Raw genomic sequence first — 18,599 nt, forward strand, 5'->3', positions numbered from 1 at the left:
CAAGCAAAATACACACAGGTGAAAAGACTCTAGGCGCTGGGTCTTCATGCTTCTGGAAGGTGGCAGATTGCCAAAGTAGGTATAATCCTCCATGGTGGTACCATACAAGACATGTTGCCACAGATTACTTTGATGACTTTTCCATTTACAACTTGCTTAGGTGATTTTAATTGTACAAGCAGGTTCAAAGATGCATGCCAAAATTACTTCTCTATTTCAGCAACCAGCTCCTAGCCACTAAAGTAGGGCATTCTACGCAAGCACATAAAAGCTAGCACCAACAAGGAGTAAAGGACAGGGTCAGTGTAGTGGTTGGTTGTTGATGGAAGATTGCGAATTTCAAGGATGAGATGTTGATTGTAGGGATGTGGGAATGAGTGTGTTGGTGGCGCCAGGGATAATTCTATTTCTGCTTATCGTGGCTGTGGGTCTTTCGTTGGACGAGTGTCGAGATCTCGCAGTACGCTTAAGTGGATGGGAGATTTTGTGCGCAGTTGAATTAACTTGTGTGAAACCTTCTTCTGTTTCAGGGCAGTTCTTTGTGCATTTTCTGTGTGGTTTGGAAATGTGCCACAGAGTTTGTCTGTTTTTCATCTAGTGTTACCCTTACCTTTGTGTATAGGGTCAGTGTTTTGAGGTTGTAGTGTTTTGGGATGTTAATTATGTTCTTAGGAAGGAAAAGGGGGGTGTTATTTATGTAGGTAATAGATGTTCAGGAATGTTAGCTATGTATTAGAATGATAGCTGTATATTGGAATGTGACCAGTGGGTTTAGAGTGCTGTTTTGACAGTTGCTTCTGGTGCCTGGCTTTGGGTGTCACAGGGTTTGCTGCAGAGTAAACTTCTATGCAATCAACACCTTCAAGTGTCCAGGTCTGGTTGATTACAGTCAGCTTACCTTAATCAACTCGAGGTCACACTGTCCCCGCTCATAAGCCACACAGGCCAGGTGTGGGTCGCGTTTCTCGCAGTACTTGCCCACTACGCGGCTATCATAGAAGGGATTTTCCCGCAGGAAGCGCTCAGGGTTGTTGTTGCTGTCAATGTAGATTTTGGCCAGGGCATTGTGTGTGGCAGGCTCCTCGCAGCCCTCGTGTATCCGGGACTCTAGCCAGGGCAGAAGTAGCTTCAGCCTAAACAGCAAATGAAAGGAGCATGTTAAGAGTATGTGCACTGTTAGAATTCCCCTGAAATGCAAGACAGAATGTATGAATAAAAGAACAAAAACTCAGCATAGCATGCCAAAAGGAGTGAATATATTGCTCAGTGAGTACATTGCAGTGGTTTGCTTTGTTTGATATTTATTAATTTGCTTTTACATGCACTGAATACGACATGGCTAGTGTCTCTGGGTTTAAGCAAGTTGAAAAGATGCACAAATATTTGGTGGCAGATACAGGTACTAATATGGGCAGGATTTGGGTTGAGAGGTTACAATCTGATAGGAGTCTTAACCTATCACTGTGTTTTTGCCTCGTCGTTGCGGGTGAATAGGAACAGGTAGCTCACTAGCATGAGGACTGGCAAAAAAACTGGGACCAGAGGTATGTGTTCTGTAAAGGTATACAAGGCATGTACCAAAGAAGGATTTGGGAGAGGATTACTGTTGGTCAAATTATTTTCGCTTGTGTTCTGAAGATCAATGAGCTGGACAGAAAACATACATGGAGCGTGTGGGATCAGCTGCTGCAGAGGCGAGGGACAGCAGGTTCAAAAGGACCAACCTCACATAAGAATAGATCGGTAGTGGCACAAACTATGAAACACCAGCCTATGTTGAGTTGGTTTAGGGGTAGACAGTAGGGCAGTTGTGTCAGATCCTGTGGGGTGCTTAAGCAAGAGGTTAGGTTGCTTTGTGAGATATCTGGGTTTAGCTGAAGAAAGGGTGTACGCATGTTACAAAGTTTATTTAAAATCAGCCAGCAATTAAATGACAAACAGTCTCATTATATACCTCGCCTGAGACATATGGAAGCCACCAAATATGCTACTAAGTGAATTTGTGCTATTATTAAATGAAATGAATGGAACATGCATTCAAAGACGATATTTCCACCATTTTTCAGCCCCACAGCACACCTTTAGGATACTTCCATTTTAAGGAGCCAGCCCATTATTCTCATGCTAGTAATAAAGCTGCAGTCAAGCACTGTAGGGTCTAGAACGAGTGCCACAGTAGTAGTTGTGCATTCAAAAGCATTACAAAGTGTTTGCTTGAACTGCAGCATGATGGGAACAGGGTCAGAGTCAACAAAAGTCACTTGCATGCAAATACCTGTTTCTTTTTTCCACTTCAGCCACTAGCTCATCTGTCGAGAACTGACCCCGAACAATCATGATCAGATTCTTGATGACGTCTTCAGAACAATCCACATCAAGGAGACCCCCTATGACTGCAGGGATACGGCTGGGGTTCACCTGCAAGAGGTAAGGCAGAGCTTTGCAAGCAAGGACATAAAAGGAGAATGAAAAGCATCCCTTACAGCTCACTCAGGGATGGTTTGGACGTGCGCACTTGGAATCTAAGAACCAGAAGGGTTCCCTAGACCCACTTGGAAAGACACAAAGGTTGCCCTTCTTGCACACTCAGAGAGAATCCCTCTTTTGGGCTACACGGGCATTACGTGCGTAACTCTTAAACACCTACTGTGCACAGGACCATGATTGTCCTAAAGACGTGGGATGAGCTTTTGTACTAAGTCATGCAGCCAGTGGTCCCTCTGACACTCACACTCGCTTCTCTCACTGCCACCATACAACCCAAGGTTGAGGACACGCATAGGATCCCAGACTCACCTTCTGAACGTAGATCTCGATGTACTTCTGCAGGTTGTTACGGTACAGATACAGCACCAGGTCGTGGACGAAATCAAACCTGTCGCAGACAATGATCAGAGGGAGCTGGTCTGTTAACTTGGCCTCCTGAACAGTCCCAGGGAGAAGGAAAGAGAAGATTATGGCAGCAGCAGCACAGCTTGTACTGCTTCGCGCATGCAATCACGCCAAGAAGTTGGGGACTCTGAGGTTCTCTTGCGGACCTTAATAACAAAAACACTACAGAAAATCCCAGGCATTTGGATGGAGCGCCTTCATGTGAAAATACCCTTATCCCCAGAGCCTGTAACAGCCTCTAAAAAAGAGAAAGAACGTCTGAGCAAAGGGTTGGGCTTCCCAGAGATCTAGGAGAAAGTCTTGGCTTTTCTCTCAAAAGGTTTGCTTACCTCTGATGACCAGTTCCAAGTCTACATGAAACATGCTCCTAATGATTACAAATCACAGATGACTAACACCTGCAGGAAACTAGTTCAAGGATAGCAAGCCCATAATGAGTGGTGCTGTGAGGATAATCTTAACCTTCTACACCCACTGCGGAGACAGACCACCCATCCAGAATTCTAGCATGTTTTTAGTGTCTTACTCAGTGAATGTGTACACAGATGAGCCCCAGCCCTAGCTGTGTCACTCAGTAGAGATATACCAAAGGCCGCCGTGTGCACCAGATTCCATCAGCTTCTATGGCTTGATGGCTGGACTTCCCTCTATAGTTTCACACCTCGAAGCAGACTCCATTTCAACTACAAAGGCACTATGCTACAAGAATATGTTCCGCTTTCTGTCAGTGTGCTCTGATCCCACTCACTGCTACTTGTTCACCTTCAAACCTCTGCTAAACCTTCTTTCCACTCAGATGTGCCTTTTAACCAATAATCTGTCTAATATCTCCTATGCCATCTAACTGGCACTCTAACCAACTAGACCTAACCTGCTAACCCTAACAAGTACTTTAAACTGCTCTGCTAAGCATCTCATTCTCAGTTTATGTCCACTGTGCTAAGCCTTTTCTTAAAAATCTAAGGTACTAAGCAAAATCCTAACATTTCCTCGCTATCCGCATCAGAAAAGCTTTTTAACTCATTATTAGACCTCTGTACTGAACTTTCACTCATACAAATCTTTATCTCTCTACAAAGCCTGCCAACTCGTAAACTCTTCTTAATGCTGCACTCTAAATCCTTCTAATTCTCATCATCACCAGCCCAACTTTCTCATAACACTGAGATATCAATCTTATTCCCTTATTTCAAGATTTCTCTTTCCATTCTGCTAAGACATCTCCCCGCCCCCTGTTCCTAAGCTCGAATAGGTCTATGGATGGGTATGGATGATATCAGTTGTGGGCTTCAACTCGGTCATGTATGGAAAGATAACTTGTGTCCCGTCTGGTTATCCTTCCTGTCACTTACAACAATTTCCATGAAAAACGCCCGACCCTTAGCAGGAGCTACACCATCAGACATGAACGAAAGCAGTTGTGCTTTCTAGACAGTCGCCAGCCTAGATGGAAAGAAAGCTGCGCTCACCTTTGCTTTAACTTTAGATCTTTATATTTAGGACTCTGTTTTTATGGCATAACACGAAGCAATGCACAAAGATACAAAATATGACCGTAGCAGCTGATTTGCGTTTCACAGTGCGTAAGCTTTGCGAAAAGGAGCCTTTACTCGGACATCCTGCATTTATTTCTCATGTGAAATGCACCACCCTGCCCCCCCAAAACGAGACCTGCCTTGAGGAAGTTCTTGACACGCTCGGGATTGTAGCAGTTGCTCTCTCTGCAGATGCGTTCCACCTCCTTGATCTGCCCGGTCTTGCACGCAGCTTGGATGTATTTGAAGTGGACATCAGGGTCTTGGCTGAAGTTAACAATGGACCCCAAGAAGTAGAAGAGGCCTGGAGAGGGGTATAAATGCAAGTGCCCAGATGTTATAAACGGCCTAATGAAGGGATAAGTCTGTTTTACAATCTTCTCACTTTTAGCAGTTAAATGAACTGAGGTACACTGAGATACCATTCCCTCTGAAACATAGTGTGGACACGTAAAGCAGTCAGAATTACGTACCCTTCCCCCCCAGCGCCTTGAGACCCTTCCGGGTGAGTAGCGCGCTATACAAATTCCTTGATTGATTGATTGAATTAGAAACTCAGTGCCTGGTTCCACAGCCAGCAGATCAAGCTGGCTTATGCAGCTTCATATGAGAGGAAGGGGCTCTAAAGCAAGTTCTCCCACAGAGCTGAGCTGAGCTGACGAGGTGTGATGGAAGGTTGATGAATTCCAAAGTCAGATCCAATGCTCCAAAGAGAAAAAGATGACAATATTTGCTTTGAAAGTAACAAAATGGCCCAAAGAAAAAAAGCAAAGCTCAGCAGTAATTAATATGGAATTACTGCCTCGTGAGGTGCATTTCTACTACTACATGGAGCTGGAGGCTTCTTGTTTTTCTAAGCTAACTGAACTGAAATTTACCCATGCTGAAAATATTTAATATTAACTCAATCAAAATCTGCTGTACTTCTGCCTTTCCTGTCTATGATCTTAATTAGTGAAATCTGATGCAACACTCACATGGATGTAAAAAGAAAGACAGTCGTCTTTACAATGTGTGATGGGAAGATTCTCCTGTCCTTTACACTCAAGCACCAAACCCACCCCACACCATGGCATAGCAGCACTCTCTCAATAGCAGTGCGAGGTCCTCTCAAGATCATACCTTCATAACTCTTAAAAGACTCAAAGAGCTCCACCAGTGAATTTGTGCCCAGCTGTTCGTGGTACTTGGAGGCCACCTGCACACACAGCTGCAGGTTCTGGCGGATGTTAGCAGAGAGCATAGCGCGCAGGCACTCCACGGAATCCTCCACGGAGAGAGAACCGAAGAAGTTCACGAGCCACTGAGAAGAAGGAACAAAGAGCAGACATTAGTGAGCATCATTTTGGTATCACTAAAACCCCGTTATCACTGAACAGAGTAAATGCTTTGGATCCTAGATCCTATATCATGATTACATACTACCCCCTTTATTCATGCAGGCGTAAAGACAAAATAAGCCCAGAACCACATTACAAGCAGATGTGCACCTTTCATACACTTAGAATTCCCACTCCCATTGTAAATTCAATCATGTTTAAACTATACACTGAAAAAAGGAGTTTTACCTCTGGGTTCAGCAGGTGTGTGTGGACAACAGCCCGCTTGATATCGTAAAGGTCAGTGTAATGCTCCAGCGCCCTCTGCAGCAGGCCAGCCTTTTCACACAGCTGGGCAATGTGGGCCCGGTCATAGTGCGTAAACATCTGGTTCCCAAGGATGGCATCAGCAACCTGAAAAAAGCCAAAGGGATCTTCTGATGGAATCCTCATCACATTCTCCATCTACACACTTCTCGAAGCACTTTGAGGTGGTGTATGGGGCTAACCTCTTGGGGAAATACTGGTTATCTTACAAGTAAAATATCTGTCCTAACAAATGTTCTGAGACTGTAATCAACTAAGTAAGGCTGTGGTAGTCAATCAATGCCAAAATAGTAACATATCAGAGAGTAGCAGTATGAAAAGTGGTGTCTAAAGTTCAAAATGGCACCAAAGTTGCCTCAACATAAATGTACTGCGTCCACTCATCCCAATGCGGGTTTGTATATAGTGTAATAACTTTCTATAAGCAGTAGGGCTGGAGCTTAAGCATAGATGTGGAGATAACCCATCAGCTCGGAGTGTAGGAACACCTCCATGAGATTTTGCCAGTCAGGTCACGATTATTTTGCATGGATTCAGATGACCATTAAAGATTCCTTTTTGTCACTGAAGCACTGAATGCCAATGACTCACAGTAGAATGAAAAGTTGCTTCCAAGAATGCCTAATTCTCGTCTAATTCTATGTAAATCCAAGAACAGCACAATACAAAGCATGCCATGTGATCTCTGTTTGTGAGTTTGACAAGTATTTGACTGCTGCAGACTCTATCTCATCTAATTTTATCATTGTGCCCCGAAAGCCTCTATATCTAATAGAGCTCATTTTTCAAGTACGTCGAGATTATGTTGAATATAATTTTGATCAACTGCTGTGGGTCAACTCCCTCTGCTCCGCATCAATACTCTGCCCAATTGTTGTTTGTCACCTCAACCCGCTACTAGCTCATAATTGAGCTCATCCAATTAGTAGATGTGGAGTGAACACTATTGTTCAGCGTCTCAATAAAAATCCCCCTGTACACCTTCTATTGCTGTTGTAGCAATTTGGACTCTGTATGGATGGAGGCCCCTATACCACTCACCACTTACAAATGGCCGCCACTTTATGTGCCGCCACTTACAAATGGCCGCCACTTTATGTGCCAACACAGGTCTGTGCGCATGCGCAGCTCTCCCGCCGGTACTCTTAATGCTGGTAACACTACGCTGCATTTCTAATATTGTCCTGGTCGTGTACGGATCATCCTGAACCTCCGTCTGCGGATATTAGGTAAGAATCTCCCTCACACCTGCATTTGATGGGTTGACACTCTATCCCGTCAGTATTACAAGTGTTGTCTCATGTCGTTGCAGATACAGCATCGACCGCTACCCCTCGTGTGGGCTAATTGGTTTATCCCCTCAATACTGGAACTCATGACACTGTTTATGGCACCAGTTGTCACCATCCAGGTTTTTACTAGGAATTGACAAGGAGGTTACCTGGTCCTTCAATATTGGATCCTTACCAACTGGGAGTTGACAATTGAATCACTACACGCCTCAGGTTATTCCTGATGCTTAGGGTAGCATAAGTCATGGATTCCCACACTGAATGATCACAGTCACACCAATTTTGTTTTAGGTGTATATTAATGCATCGCCCTTCTTTCATTAGGAATTACCGTAACCATGGCGGCTACCCTGCCATCCCATGCTAGCACTAATGGGATCCTTTACCGTACTGGTTACAGACGATTGAATCTAATCACACCTCCGGCATGTTTATAGTGCCTAGGGTTAGCGTTTATCAAGTTATCCTCTTCTACGGCCCACACTGATCAATTATAAGTCCATACTTATCCTATTTCCCCTTGCAGTCCCCAGAATCCCCGGTCCTGAAGAGACCCCGTACACAGACAGGGTCGAAACGTCATCGACTATTTCACACTATGATGTTAAATTTAGACTCCAGGAGGTTTCCTTTAAGGTAAATGACCCAAATTACTACAAAAGGGTCAAATTTAAGACCGCTCGAGACACAGCGAAAATATGGTTTAATATTTTGACCTTTTGCAATACTTCTTTTTTTCATGCTAAATTACGGCTCTGGGGTAATCTGGGTCTTCCCGGGATTTTTAATGCTGGCAGGGCAAGTATGTGGTCCTCCCACGGTATTACAATACGGTAAACATCACTTACAACGAAACTTTTACAACGCACTACCATTACAACGCGGTCATTACAACGCAAACTATTACAACGCAAACTATTACAACGCATTGCGCTGGGGGGCGCTCTAGGATAGGGAATAAGTTAATTTACTATCCAATAACCTTCCCTAGTGTCCACGGGGACTGGAGTTGGAATAGTAAATTAAACTATTCACTATCCAACACCCAAAAGCGCTATGCGTTGTAATGGTATGCGATGTAAAAACCGCGTTGTAAAGGCAGGCGTTGTAATAGCCTGTGTTGTAACGTCATACATCCTACAATACTGGGGGACCTCTATGGCTCACAGGGTTTACTAGATTTCGGGACACTTAAAAACGTATATAATTTGACTGATACTATGAGATTTTAGTATATACAAATTCACGATTTCTTGATACACAAAATGAACATTTCTAAAATTATAGACTCTGATATTTGGGCTTGTTTTTACTCATTAAAGACGAAATCTTTAATTAGTGAAGGCTATAAATGTCTTAAGACCTATAAGACAGGTGATTGCACCACACTAGCTGAGAAATGGAGTTCGAAGATCGGAAGTAACATCACATCGAAACAGATTGCCTTTTCTCTTTCCAATCTGAATAACCTCGTTCAATCATCCAGCTTAAGGATGCAGCAATTCAAGACCACCCGTCTGCTTTATTTTACCCCTGAAGTAATATCTAAATGGTCCACAAATACTTTATATAGTGATCGTACTAAATGTCCGAAATGTGATCTAGTTGGGGCCGATTTAGAACATATGTTTTTCTCCTGTCCGGTCTTAAAGGAGTTCTGGGTTGCTTTCGAGAAGGCTTTGACAATAAAACTGGGTAAACCACCTCTCTTGTCTGCTGTATCGGTATTATTAGATATACATTCAGTATCTTTTTCTCAGCAGGCTTTAGTTACTATACTATTCTCATGCGCCAAACTAACTATTGCCCGGGCCGGGATTTCCCCGCAACCTCCTCATATTATGGAGTGGTGGTCACTGGTCAACGGAATATATATCAAATGGAGTCCGCATTGACTAAGATAAGAGGGGCCCGGTTTCTTAGAAAATTTGAAAAAATCTGGGGTAATTTTTATTTTAATTGTTAGGTATCTAAGGAGCATTCAAGATCGTACTATCTGATTGTATTATTGTTTTATTTCTGTACTGCTGATCCTGTTCCTCGATGATTGTTATCTCTCTCATTTCATTCTGCTGCTATGTTGCTATTCTCTGTCTTCTTTCCGTAAATGTTTTGCTTTTGTATTTTTCCATGCCGTGTTGTCAATAAAAAGAATTAAAAAAAAGGATAGTCCCAGGATACAAGAAACATATTGTAGAACTAATGATTTAATCTGAAATCTCAAGGACATCCTCGTCACTCCAATAACCAACTCCCTGTTTTTAATATCGTCACTGCAGCTATCTTAATATAATATTGTAAATGGTGTCAATACACAAAAGTAGTCTCATTTTCTATTTTCCCTTTTTGTAATTGCAAATAAAATACGCTCACTTCGGCTGAAGTGAGCGTAGTAAGTAAAAAAAATTGTTTTGTGTGGTGCTGTTTTCTCCTGAGCCGTTTGTGTTCCCTATAATCGAGGAAATGCTATTACTGATTGATAACAAATGTAATACATAGTGATTCTACCATATGCTAATTTCACCTAAATCGCGCAAGACTAATTCCTTGCTTAAATAAAAAAAAATTGTTTGCCTTAAATGAGTTCCTTGTAAACAACTGTATTTTGGCTGCCCAATTGAACATGAGAAAATTCAAAGATTGCTGGATATGGCGGAATGTAGGACATAGATAACTGTGCTCTAAGCTGCAATGGTACAGGACAGGGCGGGAATAAAGAAAGCTTGGTATCGATGGGCGGCAGACTGGCCCAGATGGCCTTACAAGCATTGAATGGAAGAAGGCATTTGATCTCCCTAAATGCCCGTTTTAAATTCATACAATTTCATTACCTACACAAAACATATAGACCCCTTGAAAGCTGGCCTTGAGCTATACAGAGAAGCCATCCATTTGCGGCAGATGTGGTGCTCCGGAGGCTGACTTTTGCATATGCCATGGGTGTGCCCAGGGATGGAGGGCTTCTAGCGTGGGGTGGTAGCCTACCTGGATGGAATCATAGCCCTCAAAATTATTACCTTTGTGTGTAAAGGCCACTTTTGCAGAATTACCCTCACATTTTGCTAGGTTTAGTGCTAATTTACTGACTCTAAAAACTGAGGCACAGACGTCCAGCACCCATTGATTGTGCTCTGACTCAAAGTATATTGGCTAGTACCTGATTGGCATATTTAACTTAACTAGAAGAGCCATGTATTTGGTCCTCTGTGTATCCAGGGCCTGTAAATATAATGTCACTAATAAATTGCAGCACTCATTACACCATCACGAAGGTGGCAAGTGAAAACGTGACTCTGGGCCTGCCAGTGCAGCCTAGCTGTGCAGTTTACGACCTGGCGTGGCATTACCCTTACTTTTTAAGCCTGGTAAGTCACCCCTAAGGTGGGTCCTATGTACCAACACCGCAGCGTACACAGTACTTAAAAAAGGCAGGAGTATTTAATTTTTACAAGTTGTGGCAGTGAAAAATCTCCAAAGTCTTTTTTCACTACAACAAGGCTGGTTCCCCCATAGAAAGCACTGGGTTATATTCTAACAACTTATCCATTATAACTTTGGACAGGAGATGAGGGACAGAGCATTGAAACTTTTCAGACACTCACACCCAGATCTGGGACTCAGGATGAGGGTTTGAAAAGATTCAGCATCCATTGATCATCTTATTGTGTTTGCTATGTTCACCCTAAGTTAGCAGGGTATGCCCAGAGACGAGTCTCTTGCTCACTTTGTTACTGGTTTCAAGCTAGCCTGGCTGATGAGGGTTGAAACCCCGAAACTGGTCCCAGGATGCATTTTATAAATAGAAAAGGTCTGAAAACAATGCTTTCTACAGGCATTATTTTGTATTTATTGCTTTTCATAAATACTGAACCTGGGGTCTTGTGCGTTGAAGTAATTGCTGTCGACAGTGTACCAGAGATTGCCCGCATTAAAGCAATTGCTGTAGACTTATTACCCCCATCATCTCATATAAAGACATACATTCTTATTTCCAACACCACTGAGTGCAGGTGAAAGTCCATTCCATAGATGACCGTTCCCTTACTTTTCGTAGTCATCTTGAGTTGCTTTTGCTGACTTGCACTACAGACTGCTGGTTGTATAGTGAATGTCACCATGTAAAACGACAGACCCTGCAGCCCTTCAAAGAGTGAACATGAGAATGGTGAAGTCCCAACAAACCAAGAACTGTATCATGAATGAGGTGTCCTCTAAAATGTGTCCTTGTGCAGCCTTAGTTTCCCCCACCCTCCCTTGACAGCTTTACCGGAGATGTATAAATGAGGCGATGTGCCTTAAAATGGGTTCTTGTGAATCCTTAGTTTCCCCCACCCTCCCCAGACAGCTTTACCTACGGTGCATGAATGAGGCGGTGTCCTCTAAAATGTGTCCTTGTGCAGCCTTACTTTCCCCCACCCTCCCCGGACAGCTTTACCTACGGTGCATGAATGAGGCGGTGTCCTCTAAAATGTGTCCTTGTGCAGCCTTAGTTTCCCCCACCCTCCCTGGACAGCTTTACCTGAGATGTATAAATGAGGCGATGTGCCTTAAAATGGGTTCTTGTGAATCCTTAGTTTCCCCCACCCTCCCCAGACAGCTTTACCTACGGTGCATGAATGAGGCGGTGTCCTCTAAAATGTGTCCTTGTGCAGCCTTACTTTCCCCCACCCTCCCCGGACAGCTTTACCTGCGGTGCATGAATGAGGTTCATCTCCAGCAGGCGCGTCTGCAGGTGCCCCTCAGCGGGGCGGTTATTCTTCAAAGCGTCCAAAAGGAAGGAGGTGCACTGCTGGATGAGGCTGTTTTCCATGAACACATCCACGATCTGCAACAGAAGAACAAGACAAAGTCAGCAATCCTGATGCATCTGTTCTTTAGTCACCACTGACGGATAGTGAACTTCAGCCTAGTCCGGCAGGATTCGCGAACAGAGACTCAGTGTAAAGTATGTACTGAATGTACAACATGGAATAGGTGGCCCACAGATGTTTTTGCTATTTGATCGCGTGGTAAGAAACCTCATTTAATCTAAAAACATTCTCTTCCACATTGTAATTGAGATGTTTCTTGATACTATGCCATTCTCCTGTGAAAAGAAGTTTTAGCTAAAATCCCTGGGGATGGTCTCTGGACATTAGTAACACTTCCACAACAGAACTGTGAACTAGTTCCCGAGAGAAGCCCTGGCAACTCTCGCCCTCACCATTAGCTGCCATTCTCTTCTCATAAGGTTCAGCCTTATGACTGCTTAAGCAATATCCAACTTGAGGATTGCAATCTCTACTGCCACCCAAGTGATTTACGTTTCATAGTCCTGGGCACCGTATAACATGGACTGGCCCGATATAAATTTGGGTTAAAAATTTCATCATGATTGTGCAACAGACTAAGGTGCAACAGAATGCCACAAGCACAGGAGTCCATTATGATGCACCCAAGCATTTGGTGAGGCTCGCCTTCTCCATCTCGGACAAGCATTGTGTTGGGGACGCCACTACTGACACGAATGCATAGAGGAGGTTTTGTGGCACCTGTGACAAATGTTTAAATAAAAGAAACAAAAATAACTTGGTGCCAATGCACCGGTCGCAATCTCATGATGACAGGGCCACCACTCACCTGCATGATATTCAACATTATTTCTGACATTCTGGCATTCAAACATACCTGATTAATGTTGGCCAATGGTTCCTCATCCTGCACCAGCATCTGGGAGAACTGCAGCCCCTGCTCGGGGCTAACACGCATCACACTCCGAAGAAGGAAAATCCAATCTGGGGTGTAGGCAACCTAGAGCAGCAAATACAAGAGTAGTGGCAAAGCTCTTTTAGAGAATGTACTCATCCAGACAGACAAGTCTCACTTCTATACCACCTCCTCTCTTCCAGAACATCCCAACAGCCCTCTTTCCTCTAAATATTTGTATGACATCTTTCTGCCGCAACCTTACCACCGAGTCAAACATAACAGCCTATAGATATCTTTCACACTTAGGAGGAAGATTGTTTCCATCAGGAACCCAGACTTTTAAGCTGCAACAGTTTAACTCCAGCATGATAAATACAAACGTTTTGCAAAAAGAATTGGATGATTAGTCAAATATGTGGACTCTAAGTGCATGCTCAGCAAGTGAAATTTCTTTAAAGAAAGGCAGAGAGATTACAGAGAAACACATTGACTTGTCTCTAATATGATCCGTTTTATTACCAGAAATCACCTACTGGCAATAAATGAAAACACTGAAGTCAGAGTGTGGTTTCACTTACATTGTCAAATCTGATACCCACCTTTTTGGCATAAAGCACAATCTTTTGAAACTGGCCGGTTTCCGCAAAGCACTGGATGACTTTGTTTGGCACATTGGCACGAAGGTACACACTCAGGGCCAGAGTGGGGTCCACGGCCTTCACCAGGTCTCCGAGCTCTTCTGAGCACTCCAGCTAGGGGGAGAAATGAGTTAGAATGGGCCTGACCAAGATACAAACCTATGCTTGGATGTTTTGTGCTTCTGAAATGCTTGTGAACAAGCGCTCCTATTAAACTAAGACCGTGTACACTCAGACATTTGTCATACACAAAAGCAATCTACCAGGACGCATTTCAGAAAATAAGACACCATCTCAAGAACTAACTGCACAATTTGTACTGTGTACAAGATTAAGTATCATTCCAAAGCAAAGGGGACCCACTTATTTCTAGTCGTTCCATGCCATCGTGCAATGCACACATCCTTTTACCATAGGTGACTATTCCAATTCATCTGGCAGAATTCCTATCCTTTGCTCAAATTATTGTTCTAAACAGAAAGTGCCCTGCTATTGCACTGGCTTAATTCCAGGCTTCTTTAAAGAGGCATCTGCCAGCTTGCTATAAGAAAGGTTTAAATCAAGTGTTTGAAGTTTGAAATGTCTTTACAAGCAGCTGGGTTCTCATTCAGGAAGGTCTGCCCGGCGATCACAAATGAATGAACTGATTGGGTCTCAATTACCCTACAGATGTGACTCACAAACATACATGCACATTTTAGAGGCCTAAAGGTCTCATGGTGTATATAAAAACGCATAACTGAGGGGTGGGAGGGATCCTTGGCAGAGGGTGTGATCATACACCAGCAGGTGAAGGCCTAATATTTATACGCCGTCTCGTGGTTCTTATGGGATATCGAGTTAAGCAGAAAACAAGCGGTAACGGACAGGTGATCCTATTTCAGATTCCACACCCAAAAAAAAAACGTTTGCTTAAAATAAACAGACCTTCTCAAATGAGAGGGTGTTCTGTAATATTTTTACCAATACAGAAGGTCCCTCGACTGACAAAAATTGCGGTACCAGTTTGTTAGCCAATTCAAAATGTGCTACAGTAGTCATCTTACTTCTTGGAGAATACGATTTACTTTCTCAAAACATGTCTGAGATTATTTCCACAGATATAACATTTGCTTGAAGAGTGCCGGCAGTACTGTTTATGGGACACTGCAGCATTCAGCAGGCAGACACAATCAAGCTTTCACACTGAAAAACAAAGAACTCTTCATGCGTCTACGTAGAATAAATCCAAGAACCACACTCCAACTTGCACTACTGAGAGCTTCATAAATCTAAGAGGACCTTAAGAGGCGGCAGCTTTCTTCAGCACACCCCAGATGCCCCATACCTTGTCTTCCTTCAGCCACTTCTCCAAAAGCTGCTTGCGTCCCTGCTGCAGAACCGGCCGGCAGAGCTCCAGGGACTCAAACTTGTTCAGCTGTCCTTGGTCCAGAAGGATCCCAAAGTACTGCAGGAGGGGAGAGGCCTGGCCAGGCTGGGCTGGAACTGTCTGGAACTTCCTGATGGTGTCTGCTGTGCGAAGGATTCCCTGAGAGGAGGAAGAGCAGAGGATTGCTTAACATCACCTGGGTTCCCTGAAGAAAAGTCAGGATCCCCAGAGTGTCCCTCATTGGAGACATCCAACCCTGTTCCATTAGGTTCACAATATCTCCTACATCCAAAGGCAGCATCGGAGCTGCACACTGATGAGAATGGTGTATGCCAATGAGGCAAGAAGCATACTGTCAATCACCAGACAGCCCAGGGACACTGGAGAAGCAGAATCAATGTCCGGCATGAGCTGGATTCTGCTTATGGACCTACTCACAAACGATTGGGGATGTGGGAACTGTTTTAATTGTTGTATGTTTTGCGACAAAATCCAATAAAATCTGTTCAAAAAAAAAAATGAGCTGGATTCTGCTGTAAGAGGTGCTCTATCTTCTCCTTTCAGCCTATTTACATGTGCCTGAAGGAGCTTCCTTTCAGCTGATAAGGAGCTAAGCAGGCTATGGAGTTTGATAACCCACTACTGGCCCAGTGAGTAGTCCTAGAAACCTGTACAAACCAGGCTTTTCCAGCCATTGCTCTTGAGCTACTGGTAGCTCTCCAGCTACCTGGAGGTCGCTCCCCTGTGAGCAGCCCAGCCTGCTTTTACTTAGTTTAAGTATTATAGTTCTACCAAAATGAAAAAACGTGCAAGTGAGACAAAAATACATCTGTTTTCATAGCTCACAAACTTTTTTTGGGGGAAAAAATCTCTGGATTTATAAAAATATAATTAAAACTGAAATTTCATTGACAAATCACGTGGCACCGGGAAGGCTTATTCCTAACTATCTTGGAGCCAGGTGCATTGCAGTTCTGGCCGTTTTGTATTATCCACAAACCTTTTTTATTCTTCATAACTGCTGTCAACCATGCCTTATGAACAGAGTTGATTACTGCTGCCAATCTTGCATTCCGTGGCCTCTGAGCTAAACCCACATCCGGACCCCTACAGCTACCGTCAACCCACCGGACGCCAGCGAGCCAAAACCCCTGAGCTGCATCCTACTCACTAATGCTCCCTACACAGGCACGCAGTAGAAATCTTGGACCTCCTCAACATCCTCTCACCAGACGTCACCTTCATCAAAGAGAGCTGGACCAAAGCCAGCTCTGCACCAGACATTGCAATCACCATCCCAGACGGGGACAAGTTCCAGAGGAAAGACCGCCCCACCCACCCTGGAGGTGGACTCGCCATTGTACACAAAAACTCCCTCCGACTCACAACCGCCAGCTCGAACAAACCCTCGCCCCCATGGAACACCTGCACTTCCAGATCAACCCCAGAAGGACTCTGCGCGAAACCCTCACCTACAGACCTCCAGGACCACGCGCCCCATCCACCATCACCGACCTCATCGCGCTCCACACTCTACGCAATGCTTGGAGACCTACATTTTCACCTCGACAACCTCAGCGACCCAATCTCCGCCACCCTCCTGGACAACCTCGCCAACATCGGACTGAAGCAGCTCGTCACCTGCCCCACCCACAAGGCAGGACACACACACGACCCCATCTTTGCAGGAAGAAACATTTTTTCAGCCACACCACACAACCCCACTGGACGGACCACCACTGCATCCACTTCTTCATGAAACCCACCGCACACAAGCCCATACCACACCTCCCGCGCAGAAATTGGAGTAAAATCGCCGAAGAGCACCTCACCTCCGCCCACAGCAGCACTCCTCCAACCACCACGACCAACGCGAACTGTTCAGCCAACGAACTCCGCAGGTGGATCACCGACTACGCTAACATGCTTGCCCCCCTCCAGAACCCCGACAAACAACATACCACGAAAGTCCCCTGGTTCACAACGGACCTCAGTGAATCCAAGCGCACGTGTGGACGACTCGAGAAAGCATGGAGGAACAGCAAAACCTTGGAAGCACGGACTGCTGTGAGAAGCCCAGCCTGCTTTTAATTAATTTAAGTATTATAGTTCTACCAAAATAAAAAAAACGTGCAAGTGAGACAAAAATGTATCTGTTTTCATAGCTCACAAACTGATTTTGGGGGAAAAATCTCTGGATTTATAAAAATATATTTAAAACTGACATTTCAGTGACAAATCACGTGGCAACGGGAAGACTTATTCCTAACTATCTTGGAGCCAGGTGCATTGCATTTCTGGCCATTTTGTATTATCCACAAACCTTTTTTATTCTTCGTAACTGCTGGCAACCATGCCTTATGAACAGAGTTGATTACTGCTGCCAATCTTGCATTCCGTGGTCACTAAGCTAATCTTTTCTAAACCCACATCCGGACCCCTACAGCTACCGTCAACCCACCGGACACCGGCAAGCCAAAACCCCTGAGCTGCATCCTACTCAACTAATGCTCCCTACACAGGCAAGCAGTAGAAATCTGGGACCTCCTCAACACCCTCTCGCCAGACGTCCCCTTCATCACAGAGACCTGGAGCAAAGCCAGCTCTGCACCAGACATTGCAACCACCATCCCAGACGGGGACAAGATCCAGAGGAAAGACGGCCCCACCCACACTGGAGGTGGACATTGCCATTGTACACAAAAACTCCCTCCGACTCACAACCGCCAGCCCGAACAAACCCTCGCCCCCATGGAACACCTGCACTTCCAGATCAACCCCAGAAGGACTCTGCGCGGAACCCTCACCTACAGACCTCCAGGACCACACGCCCCTTTCACCATCACCGACCTCATCGCGCTCCACACTCTACGCAATGCTTGGAGACCTACATTTTCACCTCGACAACCTCAAAGACCCAATCTCCGCCACCCTCCTGGACAACCTCGCCAACATCGGACTGAAGCAGCTCGTCACCTGCCCCACCCACAAGGCACGACACACACACGACCCCATCTTTGCAGGAAGAAACATTTTTTCAGCCACACCACACAACCCCACTGGACGGACCACCACTGCATCCACTTCTTCATGAAACCCACCTCACACAAGCCCACACCACACCTCCCGCGCAGAAATTGGAGTAAAATCGCTAAAGAGCACCTCACCTCCGCCCACAGCAGCACTCCTCCACCCACCACGACCAACGCGAACTGTTCAGCCAACAAACTCCGCAGGTGGATCACCGACTACGCTAACATGCTTGCCCCCCTCCAGAACCCCGACAAACAACATACCACGAAAGTCCCCTGGTTCACAACGGACCTCAGTGAATCCAAGCGCACGTGCGGACGACTCGAGAAAGCATGGAGGAACAGCAAAACCTTGGAAGCACGCACTGCCTACAAGACCGCCACGACAGAACACCACCAACTCATCAGATCCACAAAGAGGAACGTCATCCAGGACAGAATCCTCTCCAACTCCCACAACTCTAAGAAACTCTTTAGCTTCATACAGGAACCCCCCCCAGCGAAACC

The 18,599-nt window shown here is 44.9% G+C and overlaps 1 protein-coding gene across 2 annotated transcripts in view; it reads right to left on the reverse strand.

Moving 5' to 3' along the window:
- Window positions 1-18,599, reverse strand: part of CLTCL1 (clathrin heavy chain like 1) — a 330,795-nt gene that overhangs the window by 128,403 nt on the left and 183,793 nt on the right. For both annotated transcript variants that reach the window (XM_078667862.1, XM_078667861.1), the window contains exons 8-17: window positions 15,019-15,219; window positions 13,653-13,805; window positions 13,033-13,155; window positions 12,053-12,190; window positions 5,996-6,160; window positions 5,550-5,730; window positions 4,568-4,731; window positions 2,797-2,922; window positions 2,276-2,418; window positions 899-1,133 (exon numbers count right to left, since the gene is read on the reverse strand). In XM_078667862.1, coding sequence (XP_078523988.1) covers window positions 899-1,133; window positions 2,276-2,418; window positions 2,797-2,922; window positions 4,568-4,731; window positions 5,550-5,730; window positions 5,996-6,160; window positions 12,053-12,190; window positions 13,033-13,155; window positions 13,653-13,805; window positions 15,019-15,219 — 1,629 coding nt within the window. The remainder of the gene's footprint in view (window positions 1-898; window positions 1,134-2,275; window positions 2,419-2,796; window positions 2,923-4,567; window positions 4,732-5,549; window positions 5,731-5,995; window positions 6,161-12,052; window positions 12,191-13,032; window positions 13,156-13,652; window positions 13,806-15,018; window positions 15,220-18,599) is intronic.

Source organism: Lissotriton helveticus, chromosome 11 (genome assembly GCF_964261635.1).
Source record: "Lissotriton helveticus chromosome 11, aLisHel1.1, whole genome shotgun sequence".
Taxonomy (NCBI): Eukaryota; Metazoa; Chordata; class Amphibia; order Caudata; family Salamandridae; genus Lissotriton; species Lissotriton helveticus.